Source organism: Vicia villosa, unplaced genomic scaffold (genome assembly GCF_029867415.1).
Source record: "Vicia villosa cultivar HV-30 ecotype Madison, WI unplaced genomic scaffold, Vvil1.0 ctg.002711F_1_1, whole genome shotgun sequence".
Taxonomy (NCBI): domain Eukaryota; kingdom Viridiplantae; phylum Streptophyta; class Magnoliopsida; order Fabales; family Fabaceae; genus Vicia; species Vicia villosa.
Window position 1 is genome coordinate 284,545 of NW_026706010.1, and position 21,547 is coordinate 306,091.

Genomic DNA, 21,547 nt, shown 5'->3' on the forward strand with positions numbered 1-21,547 from the left:
ATAAAAGCCCAAAATACCTATTTTGAAACTAAACCAAATCTAATCAAATTTGTGTGTAACTAAATCAAATCTAACTAAATAATATCTAGTTCGACACACATTTTATTCGACACTATGAATTATAATTCAACACTCCCTTCGTCTTAGCATCCGCAATCTGATTCTCAGTTCTGCAATGAGTTATAGTTCGACACACACTTTATTCGACACATCATAGCTCTTAGTCTTTTGAATATTTCAACCAGCACTCCTTTCGTCATGATATCTGCAATCACTTTCTGATTCCGATCACCCTCCAAATAAGATACGAATGAATATTAAAAACCAAAGCTATGTTGTTTATTAAATTTACCCAAGTAGACTGCACCATACACTACACTCAACTTTCTAATGGTAATTGGGATGTACTCTCGGTTCTAATCAACTATCTAAAAACCAAGTTTTCTTTTAAAAGATAAAATTAATATTGGGATGTACTTTCTCACTTTTAATTAGTTGTCATTGTCCCACACCATACATTATATTCAAATATCTAATTTGTAAAACAAGTCAACCTATTTTACATTTTTTATCACTTCATTATGTTACATTATTTTTTTTATAACATACATTAAGTATTATATAAAATACTAAATAAACATTTTTTTCTTAAAGATACAATTTTAAAATTATATTAATCATCAATAAATTTAATATTATATTTAATTTTTAAAAAATAATAATAATCGTGGATTATTTCTAAAATTATTTTTAATTTATATATATATATATATATATATATATATATATATATATATATATATATATATATATATATATATATATATATATATATATATATATATAATAGGAATTTATCTTAAATCCCTCTTAATATTTCATATGATTTTGAGATGATTTTTAAAGAAAATATTAAAATAAATAACAATTATGTATTTTTGTCTAAGATCTAATTCAAGACTCTATATAATTGAAATTTTTTCACATCATTTTCAATATTTCACACGGATTTTCAATATATATATATATATATATATATATATATATATATATATATATATATATATATATATATATATATATATATATATTATATAATTGTGTATTATAGTTAAAATACATCTCAATGATTATATACAAAATTAAAATTCACCTCAAATTCTTCTAAATATTTGACAAGGACTTGGACATAATTTATAAAATAAAAAAATAAAATAAATAGCAATTGTGTATTTTGTGAATTTCTCTACTTAAAGGTTTTTCATAATTTTGTCTCAAATTCACCTTAATATTTTATCCAGATTTGAGACGAAATATTAAAAATAGTAAAATAAATAACGATTTCATATCATGTCTAAAATTCATCTCAAAGCCTATATATACAATGAAAATTTATCCTTGTTTATGTATTTCACACGACTTTGAGACAAAAAAAATTTAAAAAATAAGTTTATTTCGTCCCAAATTTTTATTTAAAAATATCAATTTTTTAATAATGTCAAAACTACATACAATTCATTCATCAGATATAATTATTTTAGTTTTCATAGTTTTTTTTTTTACACTATTATCTTTATAATTTAGTTTATCTTAGCGGCCATCTCAAAAAATTTGGTCCGACTCCGCCACGTCGTGCTTTGGCGTTCGATCGGTGCATGGCTACTATGGCTCTCAAAGGCAATGGTGGTTGGAGAAAGGTGGATTACAGAAGGAATTTGATATCAAAGTGGGATATTGCGTATGTAGGGAAGGGGAAGTCTGAGGTGGGGGAGGGAGCAGTGGTTACTTCTTTTTTTGTGTCTGAGTTTGGAGCCAGATGGAAAGCGAATGATTTATTCTATGAGTTCAAAGAGCATGGAGATATTGTGGAGTTCGTGATCCCTCCTAAGAAGGATAAATATGGTAGAAGATATGGTTTTGTGCGGTTTGTGAATGTCCAGGATGAGAAACTTCTTGAAGTCAAGTTGGATAACATTTTTCTTGATGGGAGGAAGCTTCATGTAAATTTGCCGAGATTTGTCAGACCTCAATCTAAGCAGCTGGACTCTAACCTGAAGAATTCTAGGGGGAAAGAGGATGGGTCGGAGGGGTTTAAGAGAAATTGGCATGGTAACGTGGTGGAAGGAGGCAGTAAGAGCAGATCCTTTGCCGATGTTCTTCAAAACAAGAATCCTGGTAGGACAACCAAAGAAGTGCATGAGACTTTGTATTTCTCTCCTGGCTTCGAAGCCAAAGATCAATATTCAAGGGCGTTTACAGGTGTAATCAGAAATCCAGGAGCGGATGACGATCTTAAGAAGATTTTTTTGGAAGAAGGTTTTTTCTATATCAGAGTCACCGTCTTGGGGCCTAACCTTTGTCTGTTAGAGGATTTGGTGGAGGGTGAGATAGAAAGGTTCATCGTGGAGAGGAAAGATTGGTGGCAGTCTTGGTTCTTATCTATTAGACCGTGGCATCAATCTGATGTGGATAAAGAAAGAATGGTATGGATCAAGATTTTTGGTGTTCCTTGTCATGTCTGGGAGGAGAAGTTTTTCAGAATGTTATCAGAGAAGGTTGGGTGTTTTGTCAAATGTGATGAAGGAACAATGCTAAAATCCAGAATGGATGTTGCCCGCATATGCATAAGGACTCGCTGTTCCGGTATGGTGGAGGAGCATGTTAACGTCAAGGTGGACGATAGGGTTTTTCCAATCTCTATTATGGAAGAATGTGATGTCTCGGCCTTCAAGATGAAGTGTAGAAGGGATTGGGAAGAATGTGTTCCTGATTCTTCTACTCAATCGGAGGAGGATGCGGTGGTTGCGGAGGAGGGTGGGGAGGTGGTAGGGACGGAGAACGAGTTTTTCGAGGAAGGTAGCGGTGATGCGACACGTGAGGCTAGTTCTTCAGCGGCAGAAAGGTTGATAGATGTCACCAGCCCTATTTCATTAAAAAGGCAACAGAATCAGACTATAGAGAAAAAGGGCTTTTTTGACTCTATTAGTAGAGTTTCTAGCGAGAATACCGAGGCTATTTTGTCAAAGGCCATTAATGTAGATTTGACTGGGGATGATGATAGCTTCGTGGTGGAATCAGAAGGTCTTCATGTATCTGAGGTGGGCCCGAATTTAGCTCCTGGTACGGAAGGTTGTGATGTGGATATTGGGCCTATTGACGTTTTACAAGTAATGGGCCAAGAGGTGGGAATTGGGCCGGTTTCGTTTGACAAAGCCTGTAGAGATCTCCTATCTAATTCTAATAGACAATTAATTAGACAGAAAAAGAAAAAAGCCCCAAAATTTAAGAAGGTTGCAGAGTTGGGGGAGAAAGTCGCTGCTCAACCTTCCTACTTCGCGAGCATAGCTCCCAGACGTGTTCTGAAGGAGGCGACATCCAGGGGCTCTTCGAAATGTTCGTCTGCCGATTCCATTTCATCGGGTCAGTTTTTCTCTACTAATAATCATGTAGATTCTGACATAGCTCGATGTAATGAGAGAATCCTAGGGAAGTCTGAAATCGGTTCTAAGGTGTGGGACTCAATATCAGGGCTGGGTGTTGTTAGTTCTAGAAAGGTTTCTGATGTGGTCAGTATTGTTAATGCTATGGAACTTAGGGATAAAGAGGGTGTTTGTGGTGGGAAGGCGAAGTTATCTATGGTTCCATGAATCTGTTATCTTATAACATTAGGGGAGGAGGTATGTCTTCTAAAAGAAAGAGAGTCAGTTTTCTTAATCTCTCGAATAATATTGATATTTGTTTCCTCCAGGAGACTAAGATTGCCATGTTTACGGATTCCTTAGCGGCAGAATTTTGGGGATCCTCGGATGTAGAGTGGACGGCTAGTAATTCTATCGGTGCGGCGGGGGGAATGGTGATTCTTTGGAGGAGAGGATCTCTATCCTTGAATTATAGTTTTGTGGGCAAAGGGTATGTGGGGATCAACATTGATTGGAAGGGAGATCGGTATAATTTGGTGAATATATATGCGGCTTGTAATAGGGCGGATAGACTTTTCACTTGGAATTCTCTCACTGCTTTAAAAAACTCTAGAGTGAGTGAGGAATGGTGTGTGGTGGGTGATTTTAACGAAGTTTTGAGGAAGGAAGAAAGATTAGGTGAGGGGGTTCCCCGGATTACTAAAGGCATGGAGGAGTTTAGATGTTTTGTGAATCTTATGGATTTGATCGATGTTAATTGTGTTGGAGGTAAATTCACGTGGTTCAAAGATAATGGCAAAGCTTTTAGTAGAATCGATAGATTTCTCCTCTCTAAAAAGCTTATTGAGGATTGGGAGGTTATTGATCAACGGATTGAAAAAAGAGACTTTTCGGATCATTCTCCTATTCGTTTAGGTGTGGGTAAACTTGATTGGGGCCCGAAACCGTTTAGGTTTAATAATGCTTGGTTTAATCATGAAGGTTTTAGGGAGTTTGTGGAGGTAGAATGGAAGAAGTTGGTGGTTTCGGGAAGGGGTGATTATGTGCTTTACGAGAAGTTGAAGAAATTAAAAGAGAAGCTTAAAGGTTGGAACAAGGAGGTCTTTGGGTGGGTAGATCTTAATATGGAGGAGGCTAGGGATCGTATTAACTATTTGGATAGGGAGATCGAATGCAATGTAGGTGGTGACATTGAAGAAGCGGTCCATGATAGAAGAAGAGCTACTTCGGACCTTTGGAGTGGTATGAATGCTAAAGAGAGTATGCTCCGTCTTAAGTCCCGCAATCTATGGTTGAAAGAGGGAGATAGAAATTCAAGATTTTTTCACAATTCTTTAAAAGAAAGACTTAGAAAAAACTCGATTTCTTCTTTAGAATGTGATGGGGGAAGGGTTGAAGGAGTAAATAATGTTAAGGAGGAAATCCATCGGTATTTCCAAAATTTCTTTAAAGAGGAAGATTTTGATAGACCGGTTCCGGATGGCCTTAGTTTTAAAAGGTTGGAGGATGGTGAGAAGATGTGGTTGGAGAGAGATTTTTCCGAGAGTGAGATCAAGGAAGCGGTTTGGTCTTGTGACGGTAACAAAAGCCCCGGCCCGGATGGGTATTCTTTGGACTTCTTTAAATTAAATTGGGAGATTGTGAAGGAGGATGTGTATAAGTGCTTTAGAGATTTTCACGTTAAAGGGAAATTAACTAAGTCTTGTACCTCTTCATTTATTACTATTATCCCTAAAGTGAAGAATCCTCAAACTTTGAAGGAATATCGCCCTATTTGCTTGGTGGGAAGTTTGTACAAGATTTTGGCTAAGTTGTTGGCGGCTAGGCTTAGAAGTGTGGTGGGTAAATTGGTCTCGAGTAATCAATCGGCTTTTATTCCGGGTAGAAATATTTCGGATGGTGTTCTTATTGCTAATGAGGTGTTAGACTTAGCTAAAAGAGAGAAGCGGAGTTGTATGGTTTTGAAAGTTGACTTTGAGAAAGCTTACGATAGAGTAAGTTGGAACTTTGTTAGATATGTCTTCAAGAGAATGGGTTTTGGAATCAAATGGATGAGTTGGATGGAAAGTAGCATCTTCACCAATACAATGTCGATCCTTGTTAACGGAAGTGCTACTAGAGACTTTGTGGTGGAGAAAGGTCTTCGTCAAGGAGACCCTTTGTCCCCTTTTGTGTTCGTTGTGGTGATGGAAGTCCTTACGGTTCTCTTGAAAAAATCCAAAGAGTTGGGAGAGTTTCGTGGTTTTGCTTTTGGTGGTGACAAGGAGGTTGATCTTCTTCAATTTGCGGACGACACATTGATTTTTGCCGAGTGCGATTTGGCTAATTTATGGAGTTTGAAAGCTATTTTTAGAGGCTTTGAGATGATGTCCGGAATGCGGATTAATTTCCACAAAAGTAACCTTTATGGGGTGAATGGCGGAGATTGGTTCATGGAAGCCGCGGCTTGTTTCCTTTCTTGCAAGGTAGGGTCGTTACCTTTCAAATTTCTAGGAGTTAGGGTGGGAGACAATCCGAGAAAATTGTCAATGTGGAGGGATTTTATCATGATGTTTAAGAAGAAATTATCGGTGTGGAAGGGCTTTAATTTAAGCATGGCGGGGAGGGTTGTCCTCATCAACTCGGTTATCAATGCTTTACCGATTTATACGCTTTCTTTCTACAAGGCCCCTAAGAAGGTTTTGAATGAGGTGTGTTCGATTCAACGTAAATTCCTATGGGGTGGTGGAGATTCTAAACGTTCCATAAATTGGGTGTGTTGGGATACGGTTTGTAAGTCCCGTGAAGAAGGTGGGTTGGGTGTTAAAAATATGGAGATCATGAACGTGGCCTTGCTTAGTAAGTGGAAATGGCGAATTCTCTCAGATAAAGAGGCGGTGTGGCGAGATCTTTTGGATTATAGATATGGTAATATTAGACTCAAGGTTTTGGTTGGAGACTTATCGGTGGTGAGTAAAAAAGATTCTATATGGTGGAGAGATCTTGTTATGTCGGACAACTACAACAATCTTCTCTTGGATAATTTTTCTAGTGCGGTTCGTGTTAATTTGGGCAATGGGGTTTCGACTCCCTTGTGGTATGCGTATTGGTTAGAGGATCGTTCTTTTATGGAACGTTTCCCTTTGTTGTTCTCCATGGCTAATAATCACACTATGTCAGTAGCTGATGCAGGTTTCCATGTTAATGGGCAGTGGCAATGGGCTCTTCATTCTGTTTTTGAGGCTGGCAGCGAGGTTGAGTTGCTGGCTGGTGCTGTGCCCAGGGATGGGGGTGCGGCTGGTGGTGATTCGGGGGTTTGGGCGGCTGCGTTTAGTGGCGGCAACAGAGTGCAGCATCCGGCTGACACTGCTGCTGTTCCAGGCAGCGCTGCTGGTGATCCGGGAGAAGGGGTGGCTGAGTTTAGAGGCGGTAACAGTTTGCAGCAACCGGCTGACACTGCTGCTGCCCCGGGCAGCGCTATTTTGAAGGAGGAATGGGTGTCTTTTAAGGAGGGGATGGATAATCAAGTTCCGGTAATGGATAATGTTGATACCTTCTCTTGGAGATTGAATCCGGGAGGGTGTTTTTCTGTTAATTCTTGTTATATCTTCTTCAAAGACAAGTTGTCGGGGCCGGCGGTGAACGTGGAAAAGGTTAGGGCTCTCTCAAATATATGGAAAGTCAAGGTGCCTTCTAAAATTCTTTTCTTTTGTTGGAGACTTTTACATAATCGGCTTGCTACTAGAGATCTTTTAGTGAGCCGGGGCATTTTGTTAGAGGGTAGCAATTCTCTTTGTGCTCTTTGTTCGAAGGAGGAAGAAACTAACGTGCATCTCTTCTCGGAGTGTGAAGTGTCGCGTCGTGTTTGGTGCCGGGTGTTCATGTGGATTGGAGTAGGTGATAAGTTGTCTATTGAAGAATTCATAGATTTCTTCTATAATTGTGAAAAGATAACTTGTCCTTCTATGAGAGCTATTGTGTCGGTTGTTTGGCTTGCTTCGACTTGGACGTTGTGGTTGAAGCGTAACGCAATCATTTTTAAAGAAGATTCTTTTAGCTTTATAGATTGTATGTCGGAGATTATTAGCTTCTCTTGGAATTGGTTATGTTCTTTCTACAAAAGAATCACCTCTCCCTTTTATGTCCATGTTGTTCCACTCCTTTATAACAAAAGAATCAAAATCCACATTTTCAAACCAAGAGTTATTGAATCTAAAGGGTTTTGGGCCCCAATTTTGCCTATTGTGTTTCAACCAAATCGATGCATGATCCGAGACGTCTCTAGTTCCAATGAATTGACCTTCCAATCTTCGATAAAATCTTCCGAAAGAAGGAATCTATCTATTCGGCTCATAGCTTGACCGTTACTATTGAACCAAGTAAATTTTCCTCCAATAGTTGGAAGATCCACCAAGTCCATACCTTCTATGAAAGCGTTGAAAACCGACATCTCCCTTTTACTACTCCTACCGGATTTACCAACTTTTTCTTCCAAAGACGAGATAGAGTTGAAATCACCTCCGATACACCAAGCCCCCTTATCATTTTTCAGCTTGAACTCCATCAACCTCTTCCAAGATTCCATCCTCCTATTAATATCACAAGAAGCGTAAATGTTGACAAAGTAAATCAACTTTCCGTTCTTTTCCACACAAAGACCTAGGTAGCCTTGATCTTTAAAGCTAAAAACTAGATTGAAATAGTCCTTCTTCCACATAGTCAGCAAACCACCTGATGCCCTATCCGCTTTCGCATAGGACCAGTCCACTAAAGAGTCTTCCCACAGCTTGCAAACTAATCCTTTGTCTATACTACCCAATTTAGTCTTCTGAATAAAACTAATATCTACTTCCCCTTTTCTGATGAAATTGCCCACTCTTTTTCTTTTGGCGCTACTGCCCCCTCCTCTCATATTTAATGAGAACACAATCATTTGACAACCCTACTGTTTTTCCCCTATGACTTCATCTCCTCTTTTTTCTCTCTAGGCTTTAACTCCCCTAACTTGCTAACAGGATCAAAGTCTGCTGCCACATTTGAAATACCCAACCTAATCATTGAATTCCATAAACCTGTTGAAGCTTTATTCAGAACCCCATTCACTATCCTTTTGTTGCAATTTCTTATATCAGTATTATTCAGAGACTCACTAGAGAGAGATAAAGGCCCAGGGATAAAATTGTTTTTGTTAAAAGGATAAGAACCTGAGATTGAGCCTCTAAGAGAGGATCGAAGCTCTTGCCTTGCTGGTTCGAATACCTCCACCGGATAAACGAAATCTTCCACCACCGCTCCTGTAGCAACCTGCCTAAAATTTTAACTTAGAGAGTCGCCACCTATTCTGAAGGGCGAATAGGAAACCCTACGCAGTATAGAGATCAGGGTAAGATACTATATTCAGGTCGAGGGAAGGTGTTAGGCACCCTCAACCCTTTCCTATTGGCTTTGAATCTAAGGCAAAGGTTTGATGGCTAAGAGTATTAAGGTAAGGTTTATGCTAAAGAATTGAATAAGGGGAAAAATTGAGATTTTTGGGAAGGGGACTCGCCTTGTTGCCAAGTGCCTACGTATCTCCTTATGGAGAATCAGAGTCAACGTAGTTCGGGCGACGGGTTGTACGCCCTTTGAGTTTGAAATTTGATTTGATATGGTTTTGGAAATTGTTTTAAAGGCTTTTTGAATGGCCTATCGTAGTTTTGAATAAGGATGAAAATCCGTAGTATCGTGGTTTAGTGTGTTTGAAAAGGTTTGAGAAGTGTTTTAGGATTTGGGCGTACAACCCTGGTTTTAATTTGTTACCGTTAGTTGCAATAATCAATAGGTTTGATTACCATGACTAACAGATTAAAGGGAGGATTGCTAACCACTATAATCGATAGATTCGATTATCACGAATAGCAAATATGCGTATTTTAATTATCGTTACTCCTCATAATCGATAGATTCGATTACAAATAATAACGAATTTTGATAACAGGAAAATGCTAATCATCGTAACCAATAGATTTGGGTAAGACCATTTAGCAAAATAAGTTTATTTGTTTTAGACTTTCTATGTAAGAAAAAGAAAAGTCATATTTGTATTTTTTAGAATAACTTAAATTCTAATTAAATATTATTATTATTAAAAAAAAGACGTGAGTTCCCCACTAATTGACATTATTATTATTTATTGATTAAATGTATATTTGTTGAAACTTATTTTTTTTAAAAAAATAAAAATAAATGAATTTAAACCAACATTAGATCATAATATAACAAAAATGAAGAAATGAGTTACATATCTCTCACACACGTTAGATGATGGTGTTCCTCACTTTTGACTTTTTCAAAATTATATTGGATCCAATTAACAAGCAACACGTGTCATATAAATAATCATAATAAAAAACAAATAACATCACATAATTAAATGAGAGAGATTTCTTTCAAATTCACATCTTCTCTCTCAGTTCTTCCTCATCTTAACAAAACAACACACAACAAAAAAATGGAGACAGCAATAAAAAAAACAAATGAATTCGGGATAAGAGAACAAACCGTGGATGGCACGATCGGGGACTCTGCTTCGTGAACGGGAACAGGGGCGGCGTCGGATGACTCACCCGTTGGAGGGTTGCCAGCAGAGGTGGAAGCACTCGAAGAGGAACCAACGGCGGTCTTGCGCAAAGGATAGTCCGTCGGCGGCGGACCCGAGTTCTATTACCCCCTTAATGATCCCGATTCTCTGATACTGGTTGTTGATTTATAGTTGTGGGTGTTTTTTTTTTGGGTTAATTGTTGGTTTTTTTGTTTGTTTATGGATACATGTTCTTAAGGTGATCTTTGTGGATTATTTACATGGACTTTATGCTTGATAGAACATGAAGAGTGATGGTGAGAAATTTAGGCTTGATGAACTTTGAATATATGATGAGTTTTAGAGGTCAGGGAATACTGTACGTGAAAAAAAATAGAATTTGAGGTTAGTGAGTGAGAGGCTAGGTTAGGATTAGTGGTTAGAAATTGGCCTCCCCCAATGTGTACAAAATAGTCCTATTTATATTAGTGCATTAGGTTAAATTAAAAATGGAAAAAATAATTTAACATTAAGACTATTATCATAACCAAATTATTTGTTTTGATTTTATCTAAAAATAGAGAAAATCAAATCAAATAACTTTTAATGCTAATTGACTTGGACCAAAAGCTAAAAAACTATTATTTTAATTTTCTTGATTTTTTTTGTGACTATAAAAGCAATAAAAAATGGAGAAAAGTGAAAAATAAATAATTTTTTTTAAATGCCTAATTAAATAATACGAAAATTAAAAAATTAAATGATTAAAAAATTATTTTTTGTGATTTTTAAATATAAAATGAAAATAAAATTACAACTAAAATTAAAAACAAATTAAGGGAGAAAAGTTATAAGTGGGATTTGAACCTGGGACCCTGTACTTGCAAACCTTACATTCTTACCAAACGCGCCAGGTCATCTAATCGAAATAAATGACTTTTCTGATTATATGAAGGCAAATTTTGGGGTATGACAGCTGCCCCTGTTCAATCTTCTTGAACCTGAAGAGGTAGAAGATGATTGGACACTGAAATGCCCTGAAATTTGCTTGCGTAGGGCAAGAGCTCTGTAGGAGATGGGCTTATAGATGCCACCCATTTGTCTGGCAGGATACTTGTCTAAAGCAAATGCTTTTTTGACCTTGATCATTTGATTGTATTTGAAGAGGGAAGAAGTAATGTCTTACATAAGACTGCCTGAAGAGGTTTCTTGAATGGATATGAAAATTTGTTTTGAAGAAGACTACCTGACGAGGCTGAAAATGTTTTGCAAAGACTACCTAAAGAGGTTCTTGGAGAGGACAATGAATGTCTTAGAAAAGATCACCCAGAAAGGTTCGTAGAATGTCTTAAAGAAGACTGAAAAGGATGCCAAATTGTTTTTTTTGAAAGAGACTACCTGAAAAGGTACTTAGGACAAGAATGTCTCGAAGAAAATTACCTGAAAAGGTGCTTAGAAGAAGAATGTCTTGCATAAGACTACCTGAAGAGGTTTTTTTAGAGAGGATTCAAAAACGTTTTGAACAAGATTACCTATACAGGTTACAACATATCTTAAACAAGATTGCCTAGAAAGGTATGATACATCTTAAACAAGACTGACCTATAAAAGTATTTGGAAAGGGTGTGATACGTCTTAGACAAGACTGACCTGGAGAGGCTCTTAGACAGGATATGATACGTTTCAAACAAAACTCACCTAAACAGATTCCTATAAAGGACGTGAAACGTTTTAAACAAAACTACCTATAGAGGTTCCTACAAAGGGGATGATATGTTTTACACAAAACTACCTAAAAAGGTTCCTATAAAGGATACGATATGTTTTAAACAAAACTCACCTGAACAGATTCCTATAAAGGACATGAAACGTTTTAAACAAAACTACCTATAAAGGTTCCTACAAAGGATATGAAACGTTTTAAACAAAACTACCTATAGAGGTTCCTATAAAGGGAATGATATGTTTTAAACAAAACTACCTATAAAGGTTCCTATAAAGGATACGATATGTTTTAAACAAAACTACCTAGAAAGGTTCCTATAAAGGATATGAAACGTTTTAAACAAAACTACCTATAGAGGTTCCTATAAAGGACATGAAATGTTTTAAACAAAACTATCTAAAAAGATTCCTATAGAAGGCGTGGAATGTTTTAAACAAAACTACCTAGAAAGGTTCCTATAACGGATACGAAGCATTTTTAAACAAAACTATCTAGAAAGATTCCTATAGAGGGCTATGTAATATTTTAAAAGAAATTACCTAGAAAGGTTAGGATATGTCTTAAACAAGACTGCTTGGAAAGATTAGGATAATTGTCTTGGACAAGACTACCTGGAGAGGTAAGAAATTCTTTGGTTGCTTCTGGATTGTCTTTGAAGAAAGACTTGGAATGAGGTATTAGAATTGTATCTGTTAAGACTGAATCGTTGATACGATCGTATTTGCACTGTAATTGGATGATAACATCTTTTTGATTATGAAGTGACCTGAAAAGGTAGCGTTAGTTTTTATGCAACGTCATGATGCATGTACTATGTAATGAGATTCTCAATGAGAATTATGCATGTGCGCCTATCCCACACTGCGGGATGTGAATAGCACAGGCGTGAGAAGATCAAATATGCAACAATGCTCTTTGTATGATGCTAATGTGACTTCCCGAATATTGGAAATTTTTAGAGACGTGCCCCTTAATCTGAAGGAGGGACCTTTCGAGGGAACTCGAATTTCACCATGTCCTGCCTGATGTGCATTGCCCCAGTGTTTGAATTCTTGGAAAAGAATGCCCCTAGTCAATAGGATTCTTGATTGTAAGTGTTGGATGTGAAGCAGAAGCTTTTCAGAGTGAGTCACGCGTTTCGGTAGCGCCTGACGGATAGTGATTTGCTGAGTACTCAGAATGAGATGATGTCCTTTATAAGATTACCTGAAGAGGTCCTTGGAAAGAATGGGAAATTGTCTTAACCAAGACTGCGCTTTAAACAAAGCTCGAAGGGATATGTTTGTGCAGATGGTCAAAAATGATTCCTATAGAGGATAAAGACTGTTTTTGTGGTGTTTTAAACAAAACTTAGGAAAAGACATCTTGGAGAAGATTACCCCTAGAAAGGACGGTGAATTGTCTTAGAAAAGACTTTGTACTTTAAACAAAGTTTGACAAGGTTTTTTTGGAAGCGTAAGAGAAGTTTGAATATGTCTTAAAAGACTAACTGAAAAAGTCAAGAGATGTCTTACAAAAGACTACCTAGAAAAGGCTCTTAGTGAGGAATGTGTCTTAGAGAAGACTATTTGCAAGGGTTTGAAAATAGAAAGGATAAGGAGTCTGGTCTTTAAAAAGACTATCTGAAAGAGTTTGAAAATAGAAGGGATAGGAAAATGTGTCTTAAAAGACTATCTGAAAAAGTTCCTAGAAAGGGTAAGGAGTGTTTGAACATGTCTTAAAGAAGACTATATGGACAGATTGAGAAGTATCCTATAAAGGTTCCTGGAAAGGATGTGAGAGTGGTATTGATACCATCTGGTACTGAGTGACCTTTGCAACGTGCCCCCAGATAATGGGCTTGCCCCATGGACTATCCAGCATCTTTGAGAGATTCTATGGATCTTGATTTGATTGCCCCATGTAAATGGGATGAATGACGAGTTATGCCCCGTGTGCATTTCAGCTATCTCAGTCATGTGTGAGAGATGCTTCTTCTTTTGACAAGCTTTTAAAAGCTACTTCGTCAGTCAGTAGGATCTTTAGACATTAACCATGCCCCATGCAACTTCTCCCTGATGTTAACATTTAAATCTATATAGACAAGTGTACTTTATAATGAAATGCGAATGCATACGTCTGTCTTGAAAGTTTGAAAACATTTTTTTTGAGTAAAACAAAGTTTTTTTTTTGTAAGAAAGTGATATCAACTCAAGAGTTATAGTAGACCTTAAGGAGTCGGGATACCTTTGGTAACGGTATGCTTTCGAACTAACCATGCTTCAGTTAGGACTTTTAAGGGTTGTAACGTGGCCTGGTTCACGGTTTAAAGAAACAAAAGATAAAGGCTCAAAGTTCATTTGTACCCATCCCCATCTTCGTGATGTTCTCCAGTCCTATGCTCAGTTAGCTATGCATTTAGTCTCCAAAAGAATTTGGGAATTGTGACATTGACATTTGTGATGGTTCAAAAACCAAAGGTTTATCTGCAAAGGCAATCATTCTCCTTTTTTTGTAGTATTTTCCTTTTGTCGAAGGTACATGGTAACCTTTTTTCGACTTTGTTATCCCTAACTTTTGCCTGAACTGTTCGTTTTGAAACTACAGTCAGCGGGATGCCCCAATTTTGCTTAAGTCTCCTTAATAGGTTTTGACTTAGCGGGCTCTTGCATTGATTTCTTTTCTTTGAGGATATTGACTGCCGGACTTAATGATGACGGGGAACCATCGGTGAATATGTTCAAAGGAACAACTTGGAATAATTAAGTTAACTGAGCAGCTACCCTACCCCAGGTTATATATTAAGGGTTTTATTTTGTATGAAGGAAAACTCCTACTTCTTTGGGCTCAAAGGGGTTGACAAGGGATTAACATCCTTATATCTCCGTTATTTAGGAATTGAAACAATGCCTGTACATCGTCAACACGGTCTGTTCGAAAGCGTAGTGTATGAAATTATGATATCATTTTCGTCATTCTCCCTCAAAAGGTGTACAACTTTAACGAGAGTTGAATATCACAAAAAAGAAAACTAGGTAAAAACACAGTTTTAAATATAGTGAGAACACTAGGAGTAAATCAAGACAAACGTAAGCAATGCATTAATGATTATTGTAAAGTACACAGCATATGTCGTAAGACTAATGTTTAAACAAACATGAAGAAATTGCAAATGGAAACAAAACTAATGATCTAAGAAATCCTCCTTCTAGCCACCTATGGTGTTAGACTTGCTAGGATCTTCGAACTCAATGAGCCCTTCTTCAATCAAATCTTGGATCTTGTGCTTCAATGGACCACAATCCTCTGTATCATGACCAGGACTATCTGAATGATAAGCGCACCTAGTATGATGCTTGTACCCGGGAGCGGGGTTAGTCGGAGCTGAATATGGAGGCAGCAGAGTTATCAAGTTCTGACTGAGCAAACGTTGCAAAGCTTGAGACAGTGGCATGTACAACGGGGTGAATGATCGTTTTGGCTTGGACCTCCAGGTGCGTTGGCCACCCTGTTGCTTTTGCTGATCCCTTTGCTGTGATACTGGGGTCTGATTACCCATGATTGCCCCCACAGTGTTAGATTCCTTTTTTCCGTCATATGACTTCTTTGTGTGATAGGAACCTGAGGGTGCCCCTTGTATCTTTCCATTTTTGATCCCATCTTCAATTCTTTCGCCAATGACTACCAAGTCCGAGAACCCTGAAGATATGCTTCCGACCATCTTGTCGTAGTATGGTCCTTGCAAAGTGCTCATAAATATGTCCACCAGTTCTTTGTCCATTAGGGGAGGTTGGACTCGAGAAGCCATTTCCCTCCACCTTTGGGCATACTCCTTGAATGATTCACCCTTCTTATGTGACATGTTTTGTAATTGCATCCGATCGGGTGCCATGTCCAGGTTGTACTTGTAATGCTTTAAGAAGGTGTTGGCCAAATCATTCCAGCTTCGGACAGAAGACTTCTCTAGTTGCATGTACCAGTCAATAGACGCTCCGCTTAAACTTTCCTGAAAGAAATGTATCATCAGCTTTTGATCGTGGGCGTAAGCAGCCATTTTTCGTACATACATGCGCAAGTGATTCCTCGGACATGTGAGTCCTTTGTATTTCTCGAAATCGGGAATCTTGAATTTGCGAGGGATGGTCAAGTCTGAGACCAAACTCATTTCGAAGGCATCTACATCGAAGACATCGTATCCTTCTATCACTTTTAGTCTCTCCTCCAGCGCCATGATTTGTTCACTACCCTTGGAGTCTTCCTTAGAGTTAGGAACAGACTGTTGTGTCTGAGGTGCTTGGTCTGCATTGTCCGCCTCTTGCACCCCGTATTGTTGCTCCAAGTAATCATCATCCTTAGGGATATTGCTAGCAGGAATGCGAACTGTGCGGATTGCCCCTTTGGTTTGTGGAGGAGGGACAAATCCTTCTTGGGAGGCCTCTCCTTTCTCTTGGAATTGGATAGCTCTCCTAACAGATCGGACTTGAGGTCTGTCCTTAGCAGGGCCAAAGCCTGGAACAAATCCTAGCAGCGGGTTTTCGTCATTGGGGATCTCATCCTGAACCAGGGTATCCCCAGACTGAACCTCTTTTGCTTTGTCTTGTTTGTCTAGGAGGGCCTTCATGAACTCTAGCATCTGAGCCATACCTCCTTTAACCTCTTCCACGCTGACCTTCAGTTGATCTACTTCCTCACGAAGGGCGGCTTGATTCTGTTCCAACTGATCCATTGATTTCTTCTGCTGAAATCTTGTTTGATAGTATGGTTGGGATGTTAGGTTATCCTTCCCAATGGTCCCTTGCTCGTGGATATAGAAGAGGAATCTTCTCTTAATGTCATGAAAATGATGTGTATGCCATGCATGATGCGTATGATATCCTTTTTTCTTTTTTTCTTTTTTTTGAATAAAAATATGACGCAAGAATGCACATGATGTATGATGAATGAAAAAAGAAATAATAAAAATAATGATCAACACAATATATACATATAGCACAAATCACATAAGTTCATAGGTTCGACGTAGCGGCTCTTGGGAGCCAACCTTTTAATAGGGGGGTTCTAGAAGGTCTCATGGGGTCGTTCGTAGCCTCCGAGACTTTTTGTCTCTTCGGATTTTAGAACAACTCATTTTATCCATGAGGTTCGAATTTTTGGGGTAGGTTCTCGGAGAGATCAGCCAAGTATCCCGTCCTGCCCTCAACAAAGTCAAGCCTCGTTTTGGACATTTCCGAATACTCAACCCACTCCGAGTGGAGTTATCAATGAGACTCGTAGGAGATTCATACTCCCCTATTGATCTCAAAGTTAACCCCCACACTTAGGGTTTTAACACAACATAATGCCAGCAGTGCATATAAAAATACAACAATTAGGCAATTAAATATAAATATATTAACAAAAACAATTAAATATAAACATATTATAAACAATTAAATATTTTTTAGACAAAAAAACAAAAAATAATTGCAAACCCTAAAAAAAAAGCGAATTAGCCAAACCCTAAAAAGTTGTCAAACCTAAACCCTGCCAAAACCTAAAACCTATAGGAGCATAGTAATTCACCGAAATAGTTATCCCCAGCAGAGTCGCCAGCTGTAGCAACCTGCCTAAAATTTTAACTTAGAGAGTCGCCACCTATTCTGAAGGGCGAATAGGAAACCCTACGCAGTATAGAGATCAGGGTAAGATACTATATTCAGGTCGAGGGAAGGTGTTAGGCACCCTCAACCCTTTCCTATTGGCTTTGAATCTAAGGCAAAGGTTTGATGGCTAAGAGTATTAAGGTAAGGTTTATGCTAAAGAATTGAATAAGGGGAAAAATTGAGATTTTTGGGAAGGGGACTCGCCTTGTTGCCAAGTGCCTACGTATCTCCTTATGGAGAATCAGAGTCAACGTAGTTCGGGCGACGGGTTGTACGCCCTTTGAGTTTGAAATTTGATTTGATATGGTTTTGGAAATTGTTTTAAAGGCTTTTTGAATGGCCTATCGTAGTTTTGAATAAGGATGAAAATCCGTAGTATCGTGGTTTAGTGTGTTTGAAAAGGTTTGAGAAGTGTTTTAGGATTTGGGCGTACAACCCTGGTTTTAATTTGTTACCGTTAGTTGCAATAATCAATAGGTTTGATTACCATGACTAACAGATTAAAGGGAGGATTGCTAACCACTATAATCGATAGATTCGATTATCACGAATAGCAAATATGCGTATTTTAATTATCGTTACTCCTCATAATCGATAGATTCGATTACAAATAATAACGAATTTTGATAACAGGAAAATGCTAATCATCGTAACCAATAGATTTGGGTAAGACCATTTAGCAAAATAAGTTTATTTGTTTTAGACTTTCTATGTAAGAAAAAGAAAAGTCATATTTGTATTTTTTAGAATAACTTAAATTCTAATTAAATATTATTATTATTAAAAAAAAGACGTGAGTTCCCCACTAATTGACATTATTATTATTTATTGATTAAATGTATATTTGTTGAAACTTATTTTTTTTAAAAAAATAAAAATAAATGAATTTAAACCAACATTAGATCATAATATAACAAAAATGAAGAAATGAGTTACATATCTCTCACACACGTTAGATGATGGTGTTCCTCACTTTTGACTTTTTCAAAATTATATTGGATCCAATTAACAAGCAACACGTGTCATATAAATAATCATAATAAAAAACAAATAACATCACATAATTAAATGAGAGAGATTTCTTTCAAATTCACATCTTCTCTCTCAGTTCTTCCTCATCTTAACAAAACAACACACAACAAAAAAATGGAGACAGCAATAAAAAAAACAAATGAATTCGGGATAAGAGAACAAACCGTGGATGGCACGATCGGGGACTCTGCTTCGTGAACGGGAACAGGGGCGGCGTCGGATGACTCACCCGTTGGAGGGTTGCCAGCAGAGGTGGAAGCACTCGAAGAGGAACCAACGGCGGTCTTGCGCAAAGGATAGTCCGTCGGCGGCGGACCCGAGTTCTATTACCCCCTTAATGATCCCGATTCTCTGATACTGGTTGTTGATTTATAGTTGTGGGTGTTTTTTTTTTGGGTTAATTGTTGGTTTTTTTGTTTGTTTATGGATACATGTTCTTAAGGTGATCTTTGTGGATTATTTACATGGACTTTATGCTTGATAGAACATGAAGAGTGATGGTGAGAAATTTAGGCTTGATGAACTTTGAATATATGATGAGTTTTAGAGGTCAGGGAATACTGTACGTGAAAAAAAATAGAATTTGAGGTTAGTGAGTGAGAGGCTAGGTTAGGATTAGTGGTTAGAAATTGGCCTCCCCCAATGTGTACAAAATAGTCCTATTTATATTAGTGCATTAGGTTAAATTAAAAATGGAAAAAATAATTTAACATTAAGACTATTATCATAACCAAATTATTTGTTTTGATTTTATCTAAAAATAGAGAAAATCAAATCAAATAACTTTTAATGCTAATTGACTTGGACCAAAAGCTAAAAAACTATTATTTTAATTTTCTTGATTTTTTTTGTGACTATAAAAGCAATAAAAAATGGAGAAAAGTGAAAAATAAATAATTTTTTTTAAATGCCTAATTAAATAATACGAAAATTAAAAAATTAAATGATTAAAAAATTATTTTTTGTGATTTTTAAATATAAAATGAAAATAAAATTACAACTAAAATTAAAAACAAATTAAGGGAGAAAAGTTATAAGTGGGATTTGAACCTGGGACCCTGTACTTGCAAACCTTACATTCTTACCAAACGCGCCAGGTCATCTAATCGAAATAAATGACTTTTCTGATTATATGAAGGCAAATTTTGGGGTATGACAGCTCCAAGATTGAGGACCTCTCTCATCTTCTTGCGGACCTGTCTGGAATTCTTCTCTTTGCCCAACTTCTCCACTACCCCTCTACCCATAGAATTCTCGCTAGCGAGATTGTAATCGAGAGGGAGCTCCTTCACGATATTGCGATCCGCCAAAACAATCTTTGGGCTATGGAAACCACCGCTCTGGACTTCTAGAGAATTGTCTTCTGGATCAGTGACAACTCGAGTTGGGCCCTTCCTATCTTCAGAACGTGGGCCTTTGTTAAAAAAGCACACTTTATTACTGGATGGCCCATTAGAGAGAATGGGAGAAGATTCCACCTCCTTAGGAACAAACACAAAAATACCTGCGGGCCCCTCCCTTTCCAGAAACGTCGCTTCCTCCCCTCTAGAGTGAAAGTCAACTTTTTCTAGGCTGCAGGCTACTTGGCTCAAGGAGAGAGAAGGAGAAAAAGCTTGATTATTCAGTCTCTCATAACAAAACTTTGATTCTTCCTTAAACTCCGCTCCTTCAAAAGAGCCCTCAGAACAAACATCCTTTGGGCAAACTTTTGCCTTCTTCTCGGGGAAAACCTCTCTTTCCTTTTTGATGTCAGAAAGAACCTTTTCCGAGTCTACGCCTGACTCCCTGCCTCGAGCCTCACCCATTGCCTCCATCCCTTCAGCTCCCCTTGTTCCTGCCTCGGATGAAGGTACGTTGCCTGAGAAATCTGATGAAGCGTATGAACTTCCACCGGAGATGTCCCTATCTCCCATAGAGGCATGCGATTCCTCTATCACCATGATATTGCACCAGTTACCATCAATACACGCTCTAACATTACTCCTAATCTGATGAACAGATTGAGTAAAGACCATGATCTTCCACACATCCATTCTGTCTGGATTAATCTTAAGAAAGTCGAAACTCGCAATGCTACCAATGTCTGCTAGCAAAGCTCCCAAAAACTCTTCATTTCTCACGTGGCAAGGAATGCCATAACAAGCGATCCACACTGCTCTTGCACATTCTACATCCGTCTCCTCCCACATCCTTATATCTTTAAACCATTGGTACTTCCATCCCCCACCATCCTTCAACAAAGCTTCAAGGTCACCCTCCACCGTCTCCTCCAGCAGACACAGGTTAGGGCCAAGGGGAACAGCCCTAACCGAGAAAATACCTTCCTCTAACAAACTTTGACTCACACCGTATGCAAGCCCAGGGGAAAGAGTGATCCCAACCTTCATTTTTCTAAACTCTTGCTTCTCTTTCTCGCTGGATGAGAAGAAGAAAGATTTGCAAGCTTCCAAATTCTCCGAGAGGACACGTTCTCCCTTGCCCTTGAGAACCTCCGCAAAGCTTTTTGATGGGCCAAAGGTTGGAGAACTACAAACCTTACCAAGATTAGAAAAAGATCTGTTCTTGATGTTTTGATCCTTTGCCTGCAAAGAGCCCTCCTTGCCATGAACAACCATCACCTTCCTTTTGATTTTCGAAATATTAGCTTTCAGTTTTTTCCCCTCCAACCACACGTTATCAAGCTTAACCTCCAGTATTCTAGGATCCTCCACATCTAAGAATCTCACAAAGCCGAACCTCGCTCCCCTCCAATCCTTTTTGGGCGGCAGAACAATTTCCTCGATCAACCCAAACTCCTTAAACTCGAAAAACAAGTCTTTGGCGCTCCATTTCGCTTCAAAATCTGTGATGAACTCCCTACCTCTATTCCTATAGACCCTTGTCCATCCTCCAACTTCATTAGATCTTGCCTGCACCATTGTCTAACAAAAAGATACAAAAGACTAAACCCTAGCACAGATCCTCTCTCTAACTTTCTCTCTCATTATGGAATGCACTTTAAATATAAATATAGAAGTAACTTGAATTTTTTTTTTAATCTTTTTTTTTTTATAGTAATTGAAGTTTGAAACATTTTATTTTATACAGAATGATGTTTTTCTTATTTTATCAATATTTTGGTTTAATCTCAAACTTTAGCCACTTTTTAATAGCCTTTTTTAAAAAATAAAATTTAATTTGGGCTCTTGCTAAGTTGTCTAAAATTAATTGC

At 37.8% G+C, this 21,547-nt stretch overlaps 1 protein-coding gene across 1 annotated transcript; it reads right to left on the minus strand.

The window, feature by feature from the left end:
* Positions 1-7,647: 7,647 nt before the first annotated feature.
* LOC131639623 (uncharacterized) lies at positions 7,648-8,310 on the minus strand. The gene has a single exon (XM_058910108.1). The coding sequence runs from the start codon at positions 8,308-8,310 to the stop codon at positions 7,648-7,650; it is 663 nt and encodes a 220-aa protein (XP_058766091.1).
* Positions 8,311-21,547: the final 13,237 nt, after the last annotated feature.